General features: G+C 33.3%; 2 protein-coding genes across 2 annotated transcripts in view; both read left to right on the top strand.

Annotated features, from left to right (window-relative positions):
- LOC308339564 (neurobeachin) overlaps positions 1-10,321 on the top strand; it is a 190,479-nt gene extending 180,158 nt beyond the window's left edge. The window contains exon 30 of the mRNA XM_080798359.1: positions 9,667-10,321. Coding sequence (XP_080654485.1) covers positions 9,667-10,009 — 343 coding nt within the window. The 3' untranslated portion in view covers positions 10,010-10,321. The remainder of the gene's footprint in view (positions 1-9,666) is intronic.
- Positions 10,322-10,586: 265 nt separating this feature from the next.
- LOC308340233 (neurobeachin-like) overlaps positions 10,587-22,375 on the top strand; it is a gene marked incomplete at its 5' end in the record, with an annotated part of 71,738 nt that continues 59,949 nt past the window's right edge. Inside the window, 2 exons of the mRNA XM_080799393.1 lie at positions 10,587-10,638; positions 12,097-12,223. Of these exons, the coding sequence (XP_080655519.1) occupies positions 10,587-10,638; positions 12,097-12,223 (179 nt within the window). The remainder of the gene's footprint in view (positions 10,639-12,096; positions 12,224-22,375) is intronic.

Below are 22,375 nucleotides of genomic sequence, written 5' to 3'. Positions count from 1 at the left end.
CAGTGGGAGTGGGATCATTATTCTAAATTGCATAAGTAGAAATGAAATCGAGGCACACAAAGCATACTTCAGTTCTTTTTAGGAAAAGGGTCTCTAGTGTAGTTAATATATGCAGTAGCTCAAGTACTATCAAATGTAAATGATGAGGTGATATTGATGAAAGGAGGGGATTGAGGTCTCAGGGGGCGCTGATGACGGATTGAACAGAAGCGGCCTTGCACTGCACGTAACTCAAGTCTGTCGTCTTCACTGCTCAAAGCCATAATGGGAGGTGGCAGTCTGAAATGAGTTGCCACGGCAAAGAGTATTATTTTTGAAATGCTTTCACACAAATCACTAGGCCCTGCATACAACTTAGTTTCATGCTTTAATGTCATCAGGAGGCACAAATTGGTGTGTCTAATTGTTTGCCACCTGCCAGCAAAATGAGCTGCCAGCCAGCCAGACGGGTTTGATTGTCTGTCAGCCATTCAATAGATTGAGAGTGACAACATCAAAAATTTAACTTCAAACTCTAGAGCTTTGAGCAGCTTTTCAGAGGCATCATCCCCACAAGTGCTTCTGGACAACTGCATTTTTCAATTATACTTCCAATATATTGCTACCATTTGCCTTATCTGTCTTAAGGTAGCTATAATTACATTATGAAGTATATAAATATATTTCTGAAGCACTAAAATCTGAAATCCAAGTTATGACATGTCTTTTAACATCAGATTGAAATCCTTGAAAATAGGATCCAAGATGACAGGACTTAGAAACAAAGTCCTGATGACTACCAGTTTCAAACACAGAATTATCATGGGTCTTACTCTACCAATAATGTATTTTTCATTTTTATCTTTAGTTGAAAAATAGCTATAGTCTTAGTTGCTCATTTCTCTGTAACTAAATCATGCTTCCTGATAATATTGCTCAATCCCAATGGAGATCACCTAGGATTTTACTTTTGTTAACCAACAGTTTATTGGTTTTATTCTAAGCATGCTAACAATGTATTCTTTATACTCATTCTATACTGTAAATTTGAAAATAGCTTCCTAAAACAACTGATGTAATTTGAGTTATGTTAACTTGTGTTCCACATAGGGTGTTTCTCCCCACTTGGGATGGAGCATTTATTAATTTCAGTTGTGAGATTTATAATATTTTCTTTAGTTAGGTTACAACCTCAATTTTAGAAACATTTAGACTTACCTAAAATAAAACTTTTCTTTCAGTATTATTTTCTCACATTGTATTATGAAATATTATATAAATAGTCTTATTAACATATCTGGAAAGTACTGATTCTTTTTCCTTCATTTCTTCCAGTCATCACCTGTGCAGATTTTCATATATGTCTGATTACACTGAGTGGCCCTAACAAATTTGTTTTTATGATTGTAAAGCACTGAAAATGCTAGAGATTCGCTGGTACCGTTCTGTAGTGAGGAAACACTGTATATAGAGGAATACAGTTAGGAAATGATAACATTATCATGGTTTTGTTTTGGACAGAAGTGCTTAATAATCTCATCATAGAACACGTAAGCCAAATTGTGAAGTTCCTCAGCAATGCAGTCTCTTTTGATAGATTTAAATATAGATTTATAGTTTATAAAATACTCTAGCTGAGCTATATTTTTTATACATTAGTATCTGTGTAACTTTTAGGTTGGTGTAATGCTTTTCTCTAAAACCACCAATTAAGTTTTATCCTATCTTTTATGTTAAGATTGTAATCTTATATGTCCACATGATTTTAATTTTTGGAGATTTTGGTATATATTTGTGATTTAAGTCAGTCTTAATTCCCCAGGGATTTCTAAGCTATTTCTCCCCCCTACCCCTTAGTTTGGACAAAAGATGGGGGGGGGGAAGAGGACAATATGCTTCTTCCTTTTAACTGTTACTGTGTTTTAGAAAATTATTTTATGTCTGGGATATAACAAAAAACTCACAATTATGTTGCTTCTCTGGATAACAAACATTGATCTTACGTGATTTATATTTCATCTCTTTTTTGATTTTATAATCCCACTTACGTATGAATTACTGAATTACGTGAATTACATATGAACTTATGATAAGTTCAGGCAGAATGTTCTGTATATTTTTCCGTTCAAACCTAATTTCCTCACTTTCAAGTGTTTTATTCTCTGAATAAGAAAATCTCTAAAATAAAAATTGTAAATATTATAGGACTAAAAAAGCAATATAGATAACCTTTATATTATTAAACTTAAAGGATAAGATTCAGGCAGCTATTTTCTCTGTAGCTTTTTAATATTAACATTTTTAACATTAATGCTAAGGATGACAATTTAGGGAAAATAATAAAGAAATGTTTGATATAAATGATGGAATCTACCTACATTGATTAAAGATTATTAAAAATTATAATTACTGCTGAGGACTTCCATTTCTCTTCCTTTATTAATTTTCGTGAAGTGTTTTGCTTGTATCACTTAAAGGATGAACAAGTAATTGTAAGCCAAATTGATTAAAAGTCTGCCAACCTTTACATTTCAAGGTTTCTATGAAGTCTAGGCACTGAAATTCCAGCTTTCATTATGCTCCAAGTGTCCTGGGGATAGTATCTTAAGGCCAGTTGCCAGAAGATGCAGTTTTGACTAAGCATGGTGGTATCCTAATGTCCCTAATGTTGCCTTTGTCTCTCCTGGCATTTACACAGACAAGTCAGTGAGCGGAAAAAGTATCTCTCTTCAAGGAGTAGATTAATGAAATACTCAATTATTTTTTATACATATTTTTCATTCATTGGTATTCTAAATATTTTACAAAATAAAGACATACAAAACACGAAAATGTCATAGCAGTAGCCTTGTGATTTCTGATGAGCTACAATAAATTGTAGTATCAGCCTAAAGTCAGTAACATTGTTTCTTCCCTGAGCTTCAATTTTTTCTTTAAAGATAAATGTTTAGCATTTATATAAGCCTTGTTAGGGAAGGGTGTTAATCTGAAAATTAGGAGAATTGGTCATTAATAATGGATCTCAATAATAATAATAATGGATTACAAAATTAGTTGTGTGATGTTACTTTTATTCTCTTTGGCTTTCTCAGCATATAAAATCATGCATTATTTCTTAAAAGTCCCATAAAGTTCCAAACCCTATCATAAATGAAATGATCTTGTAATTAGTCTCAAAAAAGTAGCAGATAGCTATTTTTGAACTTGGTTAAAAGACCTGAGTCCCAGAAAAGACAGGACATGTCCATTCCCAAAGCTATCAGCTCTCTTTAGGCCCTCAGTATCTCTCAAGTGGATTCTTTGTCTTATCTCCTAGCTGGCCTCACTATTTCCAGGTCTCCACCACCCCAGCCAGTGTATCTTCCACATTTCTGCCAGAGTCATTTTTCTTAAATGCAAAACTGATAAAAATTCTGAAATAATTTTTGCTTATTACAAAATATATTACAAAAAGAAGATGATGAACTTCTTAGTTTGAAATGTCCTTACCTTTTATCAGTAATAAGGATGTATTTTCAGTTCCTTCAGTCTACTATGTTTTTTCCTATCTCTTTGCCTCACTAAGGCTTTATTACTGAACTTTTTCTCCTCTTGGCTAATTCCTATTGTGCTACTTTTAGATTTAGCTCACTGTTTCCAGATAATGCACATCCTTTGTGTTCCTGAAAGATCCTGTGCATAACTTTGATCAAAGCAGTTATTGAAATATATTGCACAGTTGATTTGTTGGTTTCTTGTATTTCCTTAAGGTATCTCTAAGGCATGGGTTATATCTTACTTTCTTTTTATCCCTCAAACTTGTCAGGGAAGTTGTATTCCTTTAACCTGTCAGTGCTCAATAAGTGTTACAGAAAAGAGAGAGGGAGCAGAAAGAAGAAAGGGATTCTTTTAGGGTGTCACAAATAATTATAAAACTCACTTGCCTTGATGAGTCGCTATTGAAAAACCCTTATCTTCACTATCTTACTTGATACATAGGCCAAATCTCGAGTATACAGATAAAGTAAGAATCTTTTTATAAGAGTCACAGAAATAATTAGTGGACTCTCCAAGACCCTGTCCTTGAACCACTTCTCCTATCCACTTGCACTCACTTCTTTGGTGATGTCATCCAATTTCCTGACATTAAATAGCATTTACGTTGATGATTCCCAAATTTATGTCTCAGCCCAGTCCTCTCTCCTCAATTAGAGACTCCTCTATCCAATAGTTTTTTCAACATATTTGGACGATTAATAACTGCTCCAACCATGTTCACCCCTATCTTAGTTAATGGCAGCTCTGCCCTTCATGGTGCTTAAGGCCAAAATCTTTACATCATCTTTGACTTTTCTCTCACACTCACATCCAGTCTTCTGCAAATGCTGTTTTTTCTGCCTTCTTAATATAGTCAAAATATTGACTATATTTTGCCATTCTGATCCAAACTACATAATTTCTTGCTTGGTTTATTACGCTAAACTTTTAACTAGTCTTCCACTACTTTCCCTTCCCCCATTAAGTGTATCCTTAATACAACTGTCAGAATGGTCCTGCTTAACCTGAGATCAAATTCCTCCCTTATTAATAAGGTTTTAGTGGCTTTTGATCCACTGTGAGAAAAAGCCAAGGTCTTTACAATGGACTATAAGGACCTATGATCAGAACCCCGCTTACCTTGGTCTCACCTCTTACAAGCCTCCACATCTTCTAGACTCACACTAGCCTTCTTCCTGGTCCCACTACTTGTGACACTCTTTTTTTTTCTTTTGCTTTTATTTTTTTTTCTTTATTTTATTATGTTATTCACCATACATTACATCATTAATTTTTGATGTAGTGTTCCATGATTCGTTGTTTGCATGTAACATCCATGCAATACATGCCCTCCTTAATACCCATCTCTGGGCTAGCCCATCCCCCCCCCCCCCCCCCGCCTGAAACCTTCAGTTTGTTTCCCATAGTCCATAGTCTTTCATGGTTTGTTGAGACCTTACCAGTTTAGCTAGTTAGAATGGCCAAAATTGACAAGGCAAGAAACAACATATGTTGGAAAGGATATGGGGAAAGGGGAACCCTATTACACTGTTAGTTGGAATGCAAGCTCATGCAGCCACATTGGAAAACAGTGTGGAGATTCTTAAAAAAATTAAAAATAGAACTACCTGAAGACCCAGCAATTGCACGGCTGGGTCTTTACCCGAAAGACACAGATGTGGTAAAAAGAAGGGCCATAGGCGCCCCAATAGCAGCAATGTTGACAATAGCTAAACTGTGGAAAGAGCCAAGATACCCCTTCAACAGGCGAATGGATAAAGAAGATGTGGTCCATATACACAATGGAATATTACTCAGCCTTCAGAAAGGATGAAAGCCCAACTTTTGTATAACATGAATGGGACTGGAGGAGACTATGCTGAGTGAAATAAATTAAGCAGAGAAAAACAATTTTCATGTGGTTTCATATATAATTTGTGGAACATAAGAAATAGCATAGAGGACATTAGGAGAAGGAAACAAACCATGCCTGTGTCTTACACTCTTCCCTGAATATCTTATAGCTTGCTCCTCCTGCACCTTCCAGTGTTTCCTCAAATACTACCTTTTTTAGTAAGTCTTCTCTAAGCAGTTCTCCTTATTCTTGTCTGTGCTTTATTTTTCTCTTAGCACTTTCCATCTCATATACTGTATTAACCCATTCATGTTATTGTATCTTCTGTCTCTCCATATTAGAATATAAGTTCCACGAAGGCAGAGGTTTTGTTTGTTCTATAAATTTCTATATGTCAGAATTTAGAACCACCCCTTACATATCAGAGGCTCAGCAAGTATTTGTTGAATGAATGAACAAATGAATCTCAGATTACAGCCCAAATTTCTGGTTTTGAGATAGGATAAATTCAGTGATGGAAAATTTACACTTATATGTATTATATATCACTCACTCTATCACAAAACATAGTTAATCACTGAATGGAACATTTTGTTGATGTGAGTTAGATTGAATAATTTCTTGGCTTGTGCTATTTTGATGATAACCTTCACAACCTTAGAATATGCATGAGTTTTATGTAGTACAGAGGAATCATCTACTTATTTATAGTTTGATGTCTTAAGGTATGGAGCAGAATTGTGAAATTGTGTGGGAAAACATGGAAACAATATTCTTGAGATAGAAAAATACAGTTGGTAATGTGTGTGTAGTATAGAGGATTCTATGTATGCATCTGTGTGAATAGCAGATCTAGAAGGAGAGTGGAATATGTTAATAGTTTATATTGGTGGCTCTTAACTTTTTTGTGGCTGTATTTTTGAAACCCAGATAATTATTTGCTCACCCTAGAAAAAGTGTATGCACTTCAGAATTTTATGTATACTTTAGTGTATTTATGGAATTGAAATGAGTACCCACAATAGTTATGAAGATTACTAGGTAAGGTTAAGCCTTTTGGTACGGATGGAATAAGTTACCAAGTAGAACATGTTGAGTCACTGATAGAAGATTTTGTAAGAGCTAAAAGTTCAGTTTTCACATAATATGTTACTCAACACATATTAATAAATGTAAACTTGCAGTTTATTTATAAAGTAGATCATTAGGACACAGAATGGTTTGATGTGTTAGGGAATGGACAGTGTTGAAGGAATGATATTAAGGAACAGAATGTACAGTACTCTGATTCTAGTAAACCATCTGGCCATTATAGTCAAAGGAGAAAGAGTAGGCTGCATGAAGTTGTAGACTGAGACAGGATCTGAGAAGTCAGTCAAAGCCAGCTTCCCACCTCTCTCAACCCATCCCTGATGACGTGATCATCCTAGTCATTTGAACACATCAGTAGTTGGAAACTGGAGCTCATAAAAGTTACTAGAGAATCTTCTTCCTGTTGGTTTTAATTTGATAAGGAGATATATGGGAGTTTCTTCTTATTTCCTTTTCATATACCTTCAGATTTTTTAAAAAAATTCTTTTTTAACTATAATTTTCTAGTCTCTCAGCCTTCCCTCCCATGACTTTTTCTTTTATGGGCATGATGCTGTTTGTCATTATTCTTGAAATATGATGCCTAAAACTGCACACAGGATTTTGTTTATGAGGTCCGACAATTAGAAAGTATGTCAGGATTATCTCTTCTTTCAAAACTGTAGTGTTGCTGGTGCAGACCTAGGTTGCATCAGCACTTTTGGAAGCCATAGCAGTCCTAACAATTGCTATAGATCACATGATATTCCAGGCAAAGTGCTAAACATTTTATATGTATTATATCATTCTATCTTTTTAAAAATCTTATAAGCTACAAACTATTATGAGTCTCATTTTAAAGGTGAGGAGACTGGAACTTAGATTTACTTGCCTACTAGCACACAGCTAGAAATTGTGGAAGGTAGAATTCTAACTCTGATCCATCTGTCATTGATAACTGGGTTTTTTAGCCACTGTTTTACTATATTTAAATGCCATTTTGCACTACCAAATTCTGCTGTGTTTGCTGTTAATGAAGTGTTTGAAGACTTTCACATTAATTGCTATTGAACCCGATGCTTTCAGTTCTTGAGTAGACTGGCATTTAATGTTGTTTGTATTTATTTACAAGCTATTGTTACAGGTTGTTGAGATTAAATTTTTTCTCTCATTCATATAACTGTTTTTTATAATATATTTTACATAGCCTCAGCACTTGACAAGATGCCTGTAAGTAATCCGTTAATAGGAGTTTCTGCCCAAATTTGGTGATGACCTGTTAATTAGGAATTTTGGGTGATAGTTCTCCTACAATCTATAAATCTGTCTCACAGCACTATAAACCAGCCCGCATTTCTTATTTTATCCAGAGAGATTTTAATGAGTTGTTAAAAAAAAAAAGTGTTATAGATTACTAATGACTTTTTTTCAAATCGAGAGTTGAGGATTTTGTCTTCTTGCTGGATAGCCAGGAAATTAGTGCATCTCAACAGTTTAGAAGTTTAGAGAAGAGTTTTGATGATAAACCCAAAATACTAGTTTTTTTTTTCCTTTGATAGATCAGTATAACCACCTACCTTATATGATGTAGGCAGAGAATTATGTTACTTTACACAGTAGTAATAATAACATTTATAAGCAGCTTCTGCTAAAAAAAAAAAAAAACCTTTTAAATACAACCTCATTTAATTTCTCCAGTTATATGTGAAGTATATGGCATTCATCTTGCCATATTTGCAATGAAGAACTGAAATTTAAAATCACACAACTTTAGAGTGATTTAGGTCTCAAGACTTAGTCTTCTAACTCCATGTCCTGTATTCTTTCCATAATGTCACATTGCTTCTCAATGTAATAAATAAAGGCATTGGATGAGGAATGGCCAATGAAAGGGTTGAAAGCATAAAGTGTACTTTGGAAATTAGATAAGGTAATTAAGAGTTCAAGGTTGAGTCTAATGAATTAGATTCCACCTATAAAGAGTAAAGAAGAAAATATCCAGAAAGAGATAATGTAGAAATTTGGGGGGATGAGTAAAATTACTTAAGACTGTAATACATTTGGTCACAAAAAAGTTTTAAGTATTCCTTAAATTGAGAGTAATAATTCTTATAAATTTAGCTTTTTGATATTGAAGAAATCATTGAAGACAGCAACATAAGTGTTTCTAGGAAAAACAATGTTATTAAGGAAGCTTAAGCTATAGACTTTCTTGAGGTTAAGCCACTGATATGATTTTAAGTAAAGCTTTTTAATGAGACAATTAAAATTTTTTAAATGTTTATAGGCATATTTACGAGAACTAGTTTAGTTTGAAGAGTTTTGTACTGTCATTAGTTTTCAAGCGTTACATTTGAACTTATAGCATCTCATACATCTACTTTCTAGATGAAAAAGCTCAGTGATGGTTAAGTAACACTGGTAAATACTTTTTCTATGAAGTTGCAGTCTGTATACTTTGAGAAGAATGAAGCTTCACTAAATACTTTATTTAGAAATAAAGATACTTATTATTTTAGATAAATAGTTTATCTTTTAAAATTATACTCACTTATTACTTCAGGTTAACACAATAACAAATTCAGAATTTTTTGTGTGTGAAATTCATCTATGTTAAAGTAACATGGGAAACACCTGTGTTCAAAATGTCAAGTCTTGAAAGCTAAATAGATCTTTAACTGAGTATCAAGTATATCATTGAGTTCTTTTTCATTATAACAACTAAGAAAAATAACTAAAATTTTTTCAGAAAAATAAACTATAACCTTACTATGCCATTAGATGTTATTCAGTAGTCCTTGGTTAATTTTTAGAAGACGCTTCAGAATCTGGCTTTTGGAATGGTTTTTATGTTATGACTATTTTACAAATGGAGACTATAATATGGATAAGAAGGACATTTTATGCATATTTTACCAAAAAACTGTGTAGATGCAAATATTCTAACTTGAGCACACATTTTCCCAGTTTTTTCAGATTCATGATTCTAGCCTACAAGCCATCTTAAGAAAGGTTTGCAAACTCCACATTCTACATAAATATTTGCCAAATGAATTAAAGTGAACACATTTCACAATATATCCTAATGTCCATATCCGTTTCACCAATGAAATTGGACTCAGAAATTAAAAAAAAAAAAGAAAAGAAAGAAAAGACAATTAAATGTTTATTGTATATATTGTAGTAGGGTTGGATTTCATCTTAAACCTTGTGTTGGTTATTTTCCATCACTTCTTACTTTCCAGGAGTGTCGTGGTACCTGTTAAGAAGCCACCTCCAGGTAGTTTGGCTGTAACCACTGTGGGAGCCACTGCTGCTGGAAGTGGGCTGCCAACGGGCAGTACTTCTAATATATTTGCTGCTACTGGAGCTACACCAAAAAGTATGATTAATACAACAGGTATTGTCCTTATATATTTTTGTGATACCTCATCTTTTTCTTTCTGTTTTCTATATCTTCATTTTTCTGCTTATTTGATCTTAAAAATTAAATTGCTCTGTTCATTTGGGATTGTCATAATCTTTAAGAAGGTTCTACTTTATGTTACCACCTTTCAGAATTTGTCTGTACTTCTAAGACATTTTTAGTGGTCATTTTAGAGAACACTATTGTTCTTGTTTTGAGTCCTCTCAAAACACAGTGCTGTTTAGTTTCAGAGTTAAATCAGATTGCTGAAAGGTATTTGGGGAGCAAGACCAAAAGATAATTTAAACATTGAAGTTTGATATGTAAAAATTAGTAAATTGTATCAAGAATATCACAAAATATGTTAGTGATAGAAAATAGATTTAGTGACATTTACTGGTTGAATCCTAATGTATGTTTTTTGCAAAATCCTCTAAGGAGAGGCAGAGCTCCCCTAAGAACCTTAATGGTTTGCAAGAGCCTCAAGGTGATAGAAAAAAAAAAATGCATGTGAATAAGAACCATTATTTGACATTGAATTAATTTATATACTTAGATTACAGTTGTATCCAATTCATTGTCCAACATTTTCCTAATGATACTAGGAACAGAAAATTCCAAATCACTACAAATTTTAAAAGCCTGCCTAAAATAACCTTTATTTATGTAAATTTCCAGAAATGTTCCTGTTGATTATTAGCTAAATAAATCCTTACCCAAATCTTTGTGATTCCATTTTAGGTATTTATACAACGCAAGATGATCCCTGACTTTTCTTCCCTGACTATAGTAGCCTTCTCTTCTCCAAACTGTATAGCCTTGAACTTTTCCACCTATTATTGTTACTTAGATTCTTCCCATTTTTATTAATTTCATAGCTCTTCTATGTGCTTTCTGTATCTATCTTGTTTATCATACCACCTGAGTCTGACATATCATGACCAACACATTTATGGGGTTTTAGTAAGTAGAATATATTCTATCAAGCATATTTATATTAGCAAATAAACATTACTAATGGCATTGTGTTAAAGAACATAACACCCTTAGTTTATCTATATTATAAATAAATATATCCAGCTTGTCTGAAGACTTCGAAGTTTTTCTATGCAGTTTATAATCTCATTCTGTATATTCATTCTGCTTTCTAGAAATAGGAAGAAAAATATTTTTTTACCAAAATATATATCAAAAAACATGTTAAGATTTTGAAAATATGCCAGTATAGTTGAAAGAAATCTACATTTAGTGTCTAATGAATAATTCCTTATTTTTAGGAGAGAGGTTAAAGGAAAATTAAATTACCCCTTTTTTATCTTTATATGAAACAAGTTATATTTCCTTATAATTTCTATTTTATGAATTAATAATAGATATAGAAAGTGATGGTAGCAAGAAATCTAATGATAGTATAAAGTACATAATATTACAGTGGAAAATAAAATGTAAGTAATTAAACATCTTCCTCAAAAATATGTACAGACACACCTATACATACACACACACACATACACATTTTTATACCAACACTGAAACCGAGCCCATTGTCCAGTTTAGTTTTTGGCAGTTGTAGTTTAGTGTTTTGGCAGTTTTGGCAGGTTAGTGTTGCAGCAGAATCCTAGTAGCAGTTCAGTTTTATGAGAATTAGTGTGAGATAAGATAATATTCAGGAACACTAGGTGTCCCTCAACTCCACAGCTCTTTAATATACTTATGTGGTATATTATAGAAAAGTCTGTTCCAAAGTGTCATCTTGATATCGTTGAGGAGAACTCATTATTTTAAAAGCAGGTACAATTATATTCATTATAGCCCTTCTTAAAACAATCATTTTATCAAAATAAGCATTTGATGCTTCAGGGCCACAAATTTATGCTCAGTTTGTTGTAAATTATATCTTAGATGATGAAAATTAAAATATTACAATATAGCAATAAAAAATTTTTCATTTCTAAATTTGAATTGTTTATCAACCTCATTTTATCTAAAATTATTTTCATTTGTTGATGTCTTTTATTTATACCCCATTTGTAATAATGTAGTTCTGTTAGATTATTATAAGTAAATCAACTGGATTTTAATGCAACAGCTATTATTTGTAATTATAAAGAGTTATTAGTGTATGATGGCCAAATGAATTTTTAATTGTTGAATTCTGTTTTGAAATTCAGATGAGTAAATCTTCAAAATCAGATAGTAATGATATAATGAAAATTATTTTATTAAATAAATTTATGCTTAAGGCTAAAAATTATTATTTTGGGAACAGGTGCCGTGGATTCAGGGTCCTCCTCCTCTTCCTCCTCTTCTAGTTTTGTGAACGGTGCTACCAGCAAAAACCTTCCAGCTGTACAGACTGTCGCTCCAATGCCAGAAGACTCGGCTGAAAACATGAGGTATACATAACTATCTTTTATACTCATTTTCCAACTCCATCCTCAAACATAGTGAAACAGTACATAGTAAATACAAAGGTATAGTTAAGAATTCTTGAGAAGAGCTAATTATGAATTTTGTGCTATATTGCATAATTGTATTGTTCTGGCATTTTTAAAAGACACCCACTATATTTCAGAGCCTAAACAGAGGTGGTGACTGATGTTCAGTGACTGTGCTGAATTTGTCATCCATTGTCATACAGCATGTTACAGTTTCCATTAAAGTAAAAACATGCACAAATGGTAACATGATAACATTGTGCATCTTTGCAGTGGTGATGAAAAGTTTAAAATACAGACTTTCAAAATAAATCTGCAAATTATATGTAATGCATGTAATTGAATAAATGAGCATTATCTTTTTCTTCATGCTGAATAGATAAAAATTTATGGTAGCACATCACAGAGCATTCCTAGAAGACTAGTCCACAGTCTTTCTTAGAGTTAAATTCCACACACATACGTGTGTGTGTGTGTGTGTGTGTGTATTCATGTTTTACACTTGATCTTAGCCAAAAGGCTGAGAAGCGATGTGTATTCATGTTTTAAATTCAGGAATTACACAAATGCAGAGTATAAAAGCTCAGTGAAACGGTGAAGACACTCATGTTACCATCACCCAAGTCAGGAAATACAATGTTCCAAGTACCCCAGAAACCCCCACCTTGTGTTCCTTTTCCTGTCAGTAATCTTGCTCCTCTTCAGATTTATAATCCTGACATTTAATATGAGGGTAGCTTTGTCTTTTTTTGAATTTTATGTAAATGAAATTGCACAGTACATGTTCTTTTGTCTGGAGCATCTTTTGTTCAGCCTTGTTTATGAGATTCATCTGTGTTACATGTAGTAATAGTTTATTTTTATTCCATTTTTATTCCTTTGTGGTTGAATACTATAATTTACTAGTCTTTTTTACCAATGATGGGCATTTTGGAATTTTCTAGGTTTAGCCTATTACAAATAATGCTGCTTTTTATGCAGTGATGCTGCTTGCACATTACTCTTGAGTGTGCCACACGTTTGCTTGTGTGCATGTCTGTGGGGTAAATAACAAGGAGTAGAATTGCTGACTCACATGATTGTGCATGTTCAGTTTTACTAGATAGTCCCAAACAATTTCCCAGAGTGCTTATGTAAGTTTACTAATTCTGCAGCAGTGTATGAGAGTTCCTGTTTCTTCATAACTTCAATGGTACTTAGTACGGTCACTCTTATATTTTAGCCCTTTTGGTGGAAGTATTTCATCGTATTTGTAGTTTGCATTTTCCTTGTGGTTAATGGGTGAGCATCTTCTTACATATTTATTGGTCTTTTGGTTTTGTTCTTTTGTGATTTGCCTGTTAAAATCTCTTTCCCATTTTTAAAAATTGAGTTGTTTTTCTTCTTGTTAGTAATTTGTAAGGTTCTTTATGTATTGGAAAATGGCTTGTTTGAAGATTATATGTTTTATATATATCTTCTCCCATTCTGTGACTTCTCTATTCATTTATATGCTCTGTTTGGGTCCACAGAAGTTGTAATTTTACTGAAACTCAATTTGTCAAGCCTTTCTTAGTGCTTTTTCTGTTATAGATGAAATTTTTGCCTACGTTTTCCCCACCTTATCTCCTGGCTGCTTTATTATCTTTTATATTTATACGTACAGTCCATTTAGAATTGAGTTCTGTAAATTTAATGGAGGTAGAGTAATATGAATGTCAAGATGACCCAGCATCATTTACTTGAAAAACTCTTCCTTCCTCCTATCTCTGCCACTCTGTCACAGATCAAGTGCCCCTAAATGCTGGATTTGGTTTGCCACTCAGTTCTGCCCCATTTGCCTGTGTGTCCTTGTGCCATACTGTCATAATTAGCTTTAGGTTTAATAAAGGTCAGTATCTGGCTGAGTAAGATCTTTCCACTTTGTCCTTTTCTTTTTCAATAAAGTCTGAAATATTCTTGATACTTAGCATTTCTATTTAAATTTTAGAATCAGTTTGTCAGTATCTATATTAAAAAAATCTTGATGGAGTTTGGCCATGAATGGAATTCATAGATCTAGTACAACTAAAATCTATATTGCATGTATGGATTTCCTTCAATATTGAAATTTTCAAACTATGAGCATCATATATTCTTCCCACTTCTTTGTTTTGTTTTTGAATTTTTCCTACTAACAATATTTAGTTTTCTAGGCAGAAATTTACATGTTCCTATTTCATTTATTCTTAGGATTTTAATATTTTGTATTTGAATTGTTTTTCTCTAGTTAGTTTTCAAATCAATATTATTGAGACCATTTATTTATATTGTTTCAACTCAATAAAAATACTCCTTTCGAGTATACATTTGAAACAATGGACTTTATCATTTTAATGAGTTTTGATCAGTTTATATACCTATAAAATCACCCATTACCCCAGAAAGCTCCCTTTTGCTCCATATGTAATTCACCCATCTTTGCCTCAGGCAAACACTTACGTACTTTTTAAAAAATTTTTTTTAATTTTTTAAATTTCTTTTCAGTGTACCAGAATTCATTGTTTATGCACCAAACCCAGTGCTCCATGCAATGTGTGCCCTCCATAATACCCACCACCAGGCTCACCCAATTTCCCACCCCTGCCCCTTCAAAACCCTCAGATTTTTTTCAGAGTCCATAGTCTCTCATGGTTCATCTCCCCCTCCAGTTTCCCTCAACTCCCTTCTCCTGTCCATCTCCCCATGTCCTCCATGTTATTTCTTATGCTCCACAAATAAGTGAAACCGTACGATAATTGACTCTCTCTGCTTGACTTATTTCACTCAGCGTAATCTCTTCCAGTCTCGTCCATGTTGATAAAAAAGTTGGGTATTCATCCTTTCTGATGGAGGCATAATACTCAATAGTGTATATGGACCACATCTTCCTTATCCATTGGTCCGTTGAAGGGCATCTTGGTTCTTTCCACAGTTTGGCGACCGTGGCCATTGCTGCTATGAACATTGGGGTACAGATGGCCCTTCTTTTCACTACATCTGTATCTTTGAGGTAAATACCCAGTAGTGCAATTGCAGGGTCATAGGGACTTATGTACTTTTTAGTAGTGTAACTTAAATTTGACTTTTCTAGGGTTTCATGTAGATGGAACCATACAGAATATATTTTTTTGTGTGTCTCTATCTTCTTCCACTCAGTTTTTGAGATTCTGAGATTTATCCATATCTTTTTGTTTTCTGTGGACATTTAATATTCTGTGGGCCTTTGAGTATAAGGCTTGTCTTGGACATACATTCTTGGGTAAATAACTTAGAGTAAAACTGCTGGTTGTATAGTAAGTATATGCTTATCCTTATAAGAAACTGCTATTTTGCAAAGTGGTTGTATTGTATTATATTCCTGTCAACAATGTGTAGAAGTGCCGATTTGTTCTCCATTTTTGTCAACACTGGTATTGTTAATCTTTTTAATTTAAGGCTTTATAATGGCTAGGTAAGAATATCTCATTTGGTTTTATTTTCAGTTTTCCTTATGATTAATGGTGAGAAGGTTTGTTTTTTTTGTATGTGTTATGGGCCAGTGAAATCTTTTGCTGTTTAAAAAAAATTAGATCGTTTTTCTCATTGAGTTGTAAGAGTTTGTTATATATTCTGAATATATGTCCTCTGTTAGATTGCATAATTTTTCTGTTCACTTTTATATTTTTATTTTGGTAAAAGTGTTTAGAATAGGAACTTTCCAATTTTGATAAAGTCCATTGTTTCAAAAGTCTTTTCTGTTGTGGTATGTGTCTTAGTGTCCTAAGAAATCTTTACCCCAAAGTCATGAATATATTCTTACATTTTCTCCTAAAATTGTAGTTTTTAGCTTTTATGATTAAGTCTGTGATCCATTCACTTAATTTCTGTGTGTATGGTGGGGAAAATGTTGGGGTTTGTTTTTATTCATTTTCATATCAGTTTTTCAGCACCATGGAATTATCTTGGCACACTGGTTTAAAATCAGTTGACCCCCTATGTGTGGATCCATTTCTAGATTCCATACTGTTCCATGACCTATATGGCTATTCTTATGCCAATACCTTACTGTCTTCTTTACTGCAACTTTATAGTAAATCTTCAAAGCAGGTAGTACAAGTTTTCTATCTCTCTACCTTTCTACAATTGCTTGACTGTCCTAGGTTATTGGCATTTTCATATAAACTTTAGAATTTGTTTGCACTTGACAGTTTCTAAAAGAAAACTGCTGCAGTTTTAATTAGGATTTTGTTTAACCTTTAAATTTAAGGAGAATTGATGTCTTAATAATATTGAGTCTTCCAATCTTTGAACATTGTCTATATCCATTCATTGAGATCTTTAATTTCAGCAACTTAGTGTAGTTTTCATTGTAAAGGTCTAATGCTAACTTTTGTCATTTTTATTACTTTTACTTGTCTTTGATGATATTCTAATTAAATTTTTTACTTTAAATTTCCAATTTTGAATTATAAGGCAAACAAAAAAGAGCCAATACTGTATGTCTCCATTTATACAAAATGCAAATAAATTTATCTTAACAGAATAAATTGATGACTGCCTGTGTCAATTATACCTCAGTAGAGTGGAGAAAAATGAAACATGTTAGCTGGATGTTTATTGTGTATAGAAAGACAATTTGGGGCACCTGGGTGGCTGAGTGGGTTAAAGCCTCTGCCTTCGGCTCAGGTCATAATCTCAGGGTCCTGGGATTGAGCCCCGCATCAGGCTCTCTGCTCGGCGGGGAGCCTGCTTCCCTTCCTCTCTCTGTGCCTGCCTCTCTGCTTACTTGTGATCTCTGTCTGTCGAATAAATAAATTTTAAAAATCTTAAAAAAAAAAAGACAATTTATTTTTGCGTATTTGACTTTATATCCTGTAGCTTTGCTTAATCCACTTAATTTTAGTAGACTGTGGTAGTTTAGAACTATTCTTAAATCAATATTTATATTATCTGTAGTTTCCTTATTATTTTCAATGTGTAAGGTAGTGTCCTTTGTAGTTTTAGTGATATTTATCCTTAATCGTTTGAAAATTCACCAATGGAGCCAAATCAAAATGAAATTTTCTTTATGGGAGAGTTTTAAATTACAAATTAAGTTTCTTTAATGGGTAAGTGACTATTCATATTTTGCTTATGGGGGGTGGGGATTTTTGCATCAGTTTTAGTCATTGGTGACTTCTAAAAATTTAGCCATCTTATCTAAATTGTTGGATTAATTGCCATAAATTTTTTATATTTTATTATTTTAAAATATTTGTAGGGTGCCTGGGTGGCTCAGTTGGTTAAGCATCTTCCTTCACCTCAGGTTGTGATCCCAGGTCCTTGGGCTCCCTGCTCAGTGGGGAGTCTGCTTCTCCCTCTCCCTCTGTGCCTCCTTCAACTCGTGTTCTCTCCCTCTCTCACTCACTCTCTCTCTCGCAAATAAATTCATTCTTTTAAAAAATATAATAAAATATTTATAAGATCTCTAGTGATATTCTCTCCTTCATTTCAGATTTTGTTAATTAATATCTTTTTCTCAATTTATCAGTATTAGAATAGCTATTGATTTTCCAATATTAGATTTTTTCTAGAAATTAGCTATTAGCTTCTTTCAATTTTTTTTTTTGTCTGTGTGTGTTTTCTATTACACTGAATTCTGCTCTTACTAATTCCTTTTCATTATTTGAGGCTTACTTTTTTTTTCTCTTTCTAGAGTCTTTGGATGGAAACTTTTAATAGGAGTCTAAGCTATGGCCCATGGGCTAAATCTGCCTGCCACCAGTTTATATAAAAAATAAACTTTTATTGGTATATAGTCATATAATTTGTTCATATACTGCTTGTGATTGCTTTCACATTACAATGGCAGAGTTAAGTTGTTGTAACCTCTCTATAGTATTGTCTAAAAGCTTAAAATATTTACTGTACCCTATAGAGAAAACATTTACTGAACCCTTGCTTAGATCATTGATTTTAGAGCTTCTTTTCTAATATGAGCTTTTAAAGCCACAACTTTTCCATAAAGGACTGACTGTTTTACCTATGTTTAACAACTTTCATTGTAATATTTTCATTTTCATTCAGTATTTTTTCTATATTTCCCTGTAATTTTTTTTTGACTCATAGGTGTTTTAGAGGTGTTTGAAATTAACCTTTTCTCATTTAAATGCAAAGCTGTGAGATCCATCCAACTTGTTCAATAGGTCCTTCCATTTGTATTTCTTAGTGGTATTCCGTGGTATGGATATATGACAGTTCATTCAACCATTCACTCATTAAAGGCCATTCTGTTTTTTTCTAGTTTTTGTCTTTTATGAAAAAAGCTGCAGTGAACAATTTTTTTTTTTTTTTTGGTAAACATAAGTTTTCATTTCTCTAGTATAAGTGCTCAAGAGTGAGATTACTGAATTTTATGATAAGTACCTCATTAGTTTTATTTAAAAAAACTTCTACCAGCAATGTATACATAATCCAGTTTCTCTTCATTTTTACTGACATTTGGTATTGTCTTTTTTTTTTTTTTTTTCAGTCATTCTGGTAGGTATGTACTGATACCTCATTGTGCTCCTAATTTGTCATGTTCCTAGTAGATGATTCTGAACATATTTTTGTGTGCTTTTTGTCATCAATATTAAAATTTCTCTTCATTGTAATATCTGTTCATATTTTTTGCCCATTTCATAATTGGATTGCTTTCTTATTTTTAAGCCTTCAGAGTTCATCATATTTTCTAAATACTAGGCCTTTCTTAGAAATGTGGTTTGCAGTTGTTTTCTTCCAGACTGTGGCTTCTCGTTTCATCCTTTTAATAGGGTCTTTGGCAAAGGAAAACTGAATTTTTGTTGTAGTCTGACTTACCATGCTGTCATGTCTAAGAATTCTTACCCCCACTGAGTCCTAAAGATTTTCTCATGTGTTTTCCATAAAGTTCCGTGGCTTCATAAACAGTTTCACTTTTAAGTCTGTGACCCATCTTGAGCTAATTTTTGTATAAGGTGTGAGGTTTATATTGAGGTTTGTATTTTTGTCTTTGATTATTCAGTTGCTCCAGCACTATTTATTCAAAAGGCTCTGGCTCCATATGAGGCATGCTTTTAAGGTATTTTAAGGCAAGTCTAGAGTGGCCTTTATTCCTGGGCTAATTTTGTTACACTAAGAAAATACACTGGGATTTCTCCTGAATGTTCAATGTATTTAATGAGGTCTTTTCATTTGGTGGGAGGGAACACAGACATTTCTCAGCCCTTAGCGAGCTATAGGAAATGTTTGTGGTATAGCTCTTTCATAATTGTTCTTCCCTCAGAATCTGTCCTAATTCTAACCTTGGGAGCTTTCAGATGTCACATATATAGATTGTTATTCAAGCGAAGACTCCAATTATTGGAATTATTTCTCTTTATAACTTTTTCCTCTTAGGTGTTCTGTCCTCCAAATTCTATTCACCTTGGCCTGCCTCAACTGTGGTTTTAGTCTTTTCAACCCAGAATGGGTGCTGGGTTCTGTATTTGCCCTAATAAGGGAAATACCTCCACACAAGAAACCTGAATGATGGTGGAAATCAATTCATTTTTTTTCTTTCCTTGGGGTTTATGGTCTTGTGCTACTTTTGTTGCCTGAAAACAGCTGTTCTCTGTATTTCGTACATATTTCTAGTTAATAGTGTGGGAGGTAATTCTAAACTATCTTATTCCTTCAAGGTGAAAAATGGATTTTGAAATTTTATATTGTAAATTATTTCTTTTATAAATTTCATTTTTAATTGTTTGCTGGCATATATAATCCATTTTGGTATATTGAACTAATATCCTGAAACTTTTAACTACTTATTATTCCTAATTATTTATCTATAATTCTTTCTAAATAAATATGTATATACACAGTCATTACATCTGAGAATATTGGTAGTTTATCCCCTATTGTAATCTTTGCACCTTTTTTTTTCTTGTCTTATAGTACCACCTAGTACCTCCAATGCAATTTTCTATAGAAGTGGTTAGAAAAAGCATTTTCTTCATCTTAGATGGAAAGCTTTGAGCATGATTAATTATGATGCCTCCTCTCTATTTACTAAAGATACTTTATCAAATATAAGACATCTCTTGTGTTTATAATTAACCAAGAGTTGCTATGATTATGTGTATTGAATTTTATTGTGCTCACAAATTCCAAGGATTATGGTTTAGACACATTTGAGCAGCCATTATTTGGCCTACTGCATTTCTGCTTCTAGGATTTTAATGACAGACTGTTTGATACTCTTCCATAGTTCTTCATTTCACTTGTAAACACACTCTCTTCTCTCCCTCTGTCATTTTTACATATTCTTTTATTTTCTTTTTGTTTGTTTAGTTGGCCTATCTTTAAATTCTCTAGTTCTCCTTTAACCTGATTGAGTCTATTGATAAGCCTATTGAAGGCATTATTATCTCTTTTACTGTATTTTTTTATTTCTAACATTTTTACAGTTGTGGACTTATCTTTTCAACTATTAACTCTTAATATATTAGTAATAGTTACTTTAAATTCTTTGATAGTTCTAACACATGGTTTATCTGTGACTCTTGTTCTGTTAGTTTGTGAATCTGATTGTCAGTTTTCCTTCTTTGTATGTCTTATGCTTTTTGATTGAAAGCTGGACATTATATAGAAGGTGGTAATAACTGACATTGATAGTATTTATTCTGGAAATGGGCTTGCCTCTTATGCTGGTCCTTTAATGTTGTAGGTTAAGTCATTCTACCCAGCAGTTGAGATACTGTGTTTTCTTGTTTTAGTTACTCTCAGTGCACCACATGCCTTAAATTCTTTTATGTGTACCTTGTCTTTATCTGGGGGCTGGTCTGTCAGAATGTTTTACCCTATTCTACCCTGATTTTTAGGCTTTCCTTAAAGCCTGCATTTTAACGAAGTCCTCTACACTGTGGCGCCTTCTACAGTAGTAGGCTTCTGTTATTTGTATTGGGTACTTGCAAGCCTGGTTTTCGGTGGACATGGAGTTGTTTCCTGTTTTTCTGGTTCAGACTTGGTTTTAGGCAGGTATTTCCCTGGGTCTTGGAAGTAGGATTTTCCACTGATCCTGCCCATTTCCAAGTAGTTGGAGAATCTCTGATTATTAGAACTTGGGAATTTTTCTTGCCCTCCCTTAGAATAGAGTTTTTTTCTGTTCCTTTCTCCAGCTTCAAAAGAGTCTCTGCTACCCTGGAAGTGACAGGGCTTGCTGTTCTTTTCTAAGATGTATAAGCCCTTTGTTCCATAGAGGTTATGGGGAAGAAGGTGCAAGCAGGGCTTTGTGTCTTTTCTGCAACAGATATATTTTATTGGGCTAGTTGACTAGAAAGGAGGAATTTATCCATTTTTTTGTTTTGTTTCCTTTCTGTCTAAAACACATGTAATTAACAATTTCCAACATGCACTTCATAAAAAGCTTTTATACTTATCTAAAGACATTTCAGCATTACATTTCCTAAAACTTGAAAAGTATGTATTTGGAATTTAGTTTACCATATGGAGTAAACCTCTTGCATGCAAAAGAATTCTATTTAGGTTTAGTTTTCTGTAAGTTCATCTATTTTCTTCACCTGTACTCATACACTTAAAAATGTATGTGATTCTTTCAAAAAAGAATAAAGAGAAAATGTCAGTTTTTAGTTTAAAAGATCAAGAGAAAGTAAAGTAAGCAAGCATTTTTTCACCTTCATGTTTTGGTTAGGGTAACCATAAAAAGTTATAGTTGAGAAAAACTGTTTAGTAGTAGGTCATAGGGTTATAGAATCTGAGATTCAGGATGCATTTACTCATCAGCTATCTAATGTTAAATTATATTTTAGAGATGCCTGGGTGGCTGAATTAGTTGAGCATCTGACTTTTTTTTTTTTTTTTTAGATTTTATTTATTTATTTGACAGACAGAGCTCACAAGTAGGCAGAGAGGCAGGCAGAGAAAGAGGAAGGGAAGCAGGACTTCAGCTGAGCAGAGAGCCCGATGTAGGGCTCGATTCCAGGACACTGGGAATCATGACGTGAGTCAAAGGCAAAGGCTTTAACCCACTGAGCCACCCAGGCGCCCCAAGCGTCTGACTCTAGATTTCAGCTCAGGCTGTGATCTCAGGGTCGTGAGATTGATCCCCTGGTCGGGCTCTGATAAGCATGG

This window comes from Martes martes (genome assembly GCF_963455335.1).
Source record: "Martes martes genome assembly, chromosome: 3".
NCBI classification, from domain to species: Eukaryota; Metazoa; Chordata; class Mammalia; order Carnivora; family Mustelidae; genus Martes; species Martes martes.
This window is presented reverse-complemented; position numbering and strand designations above follow the sequence as displayed.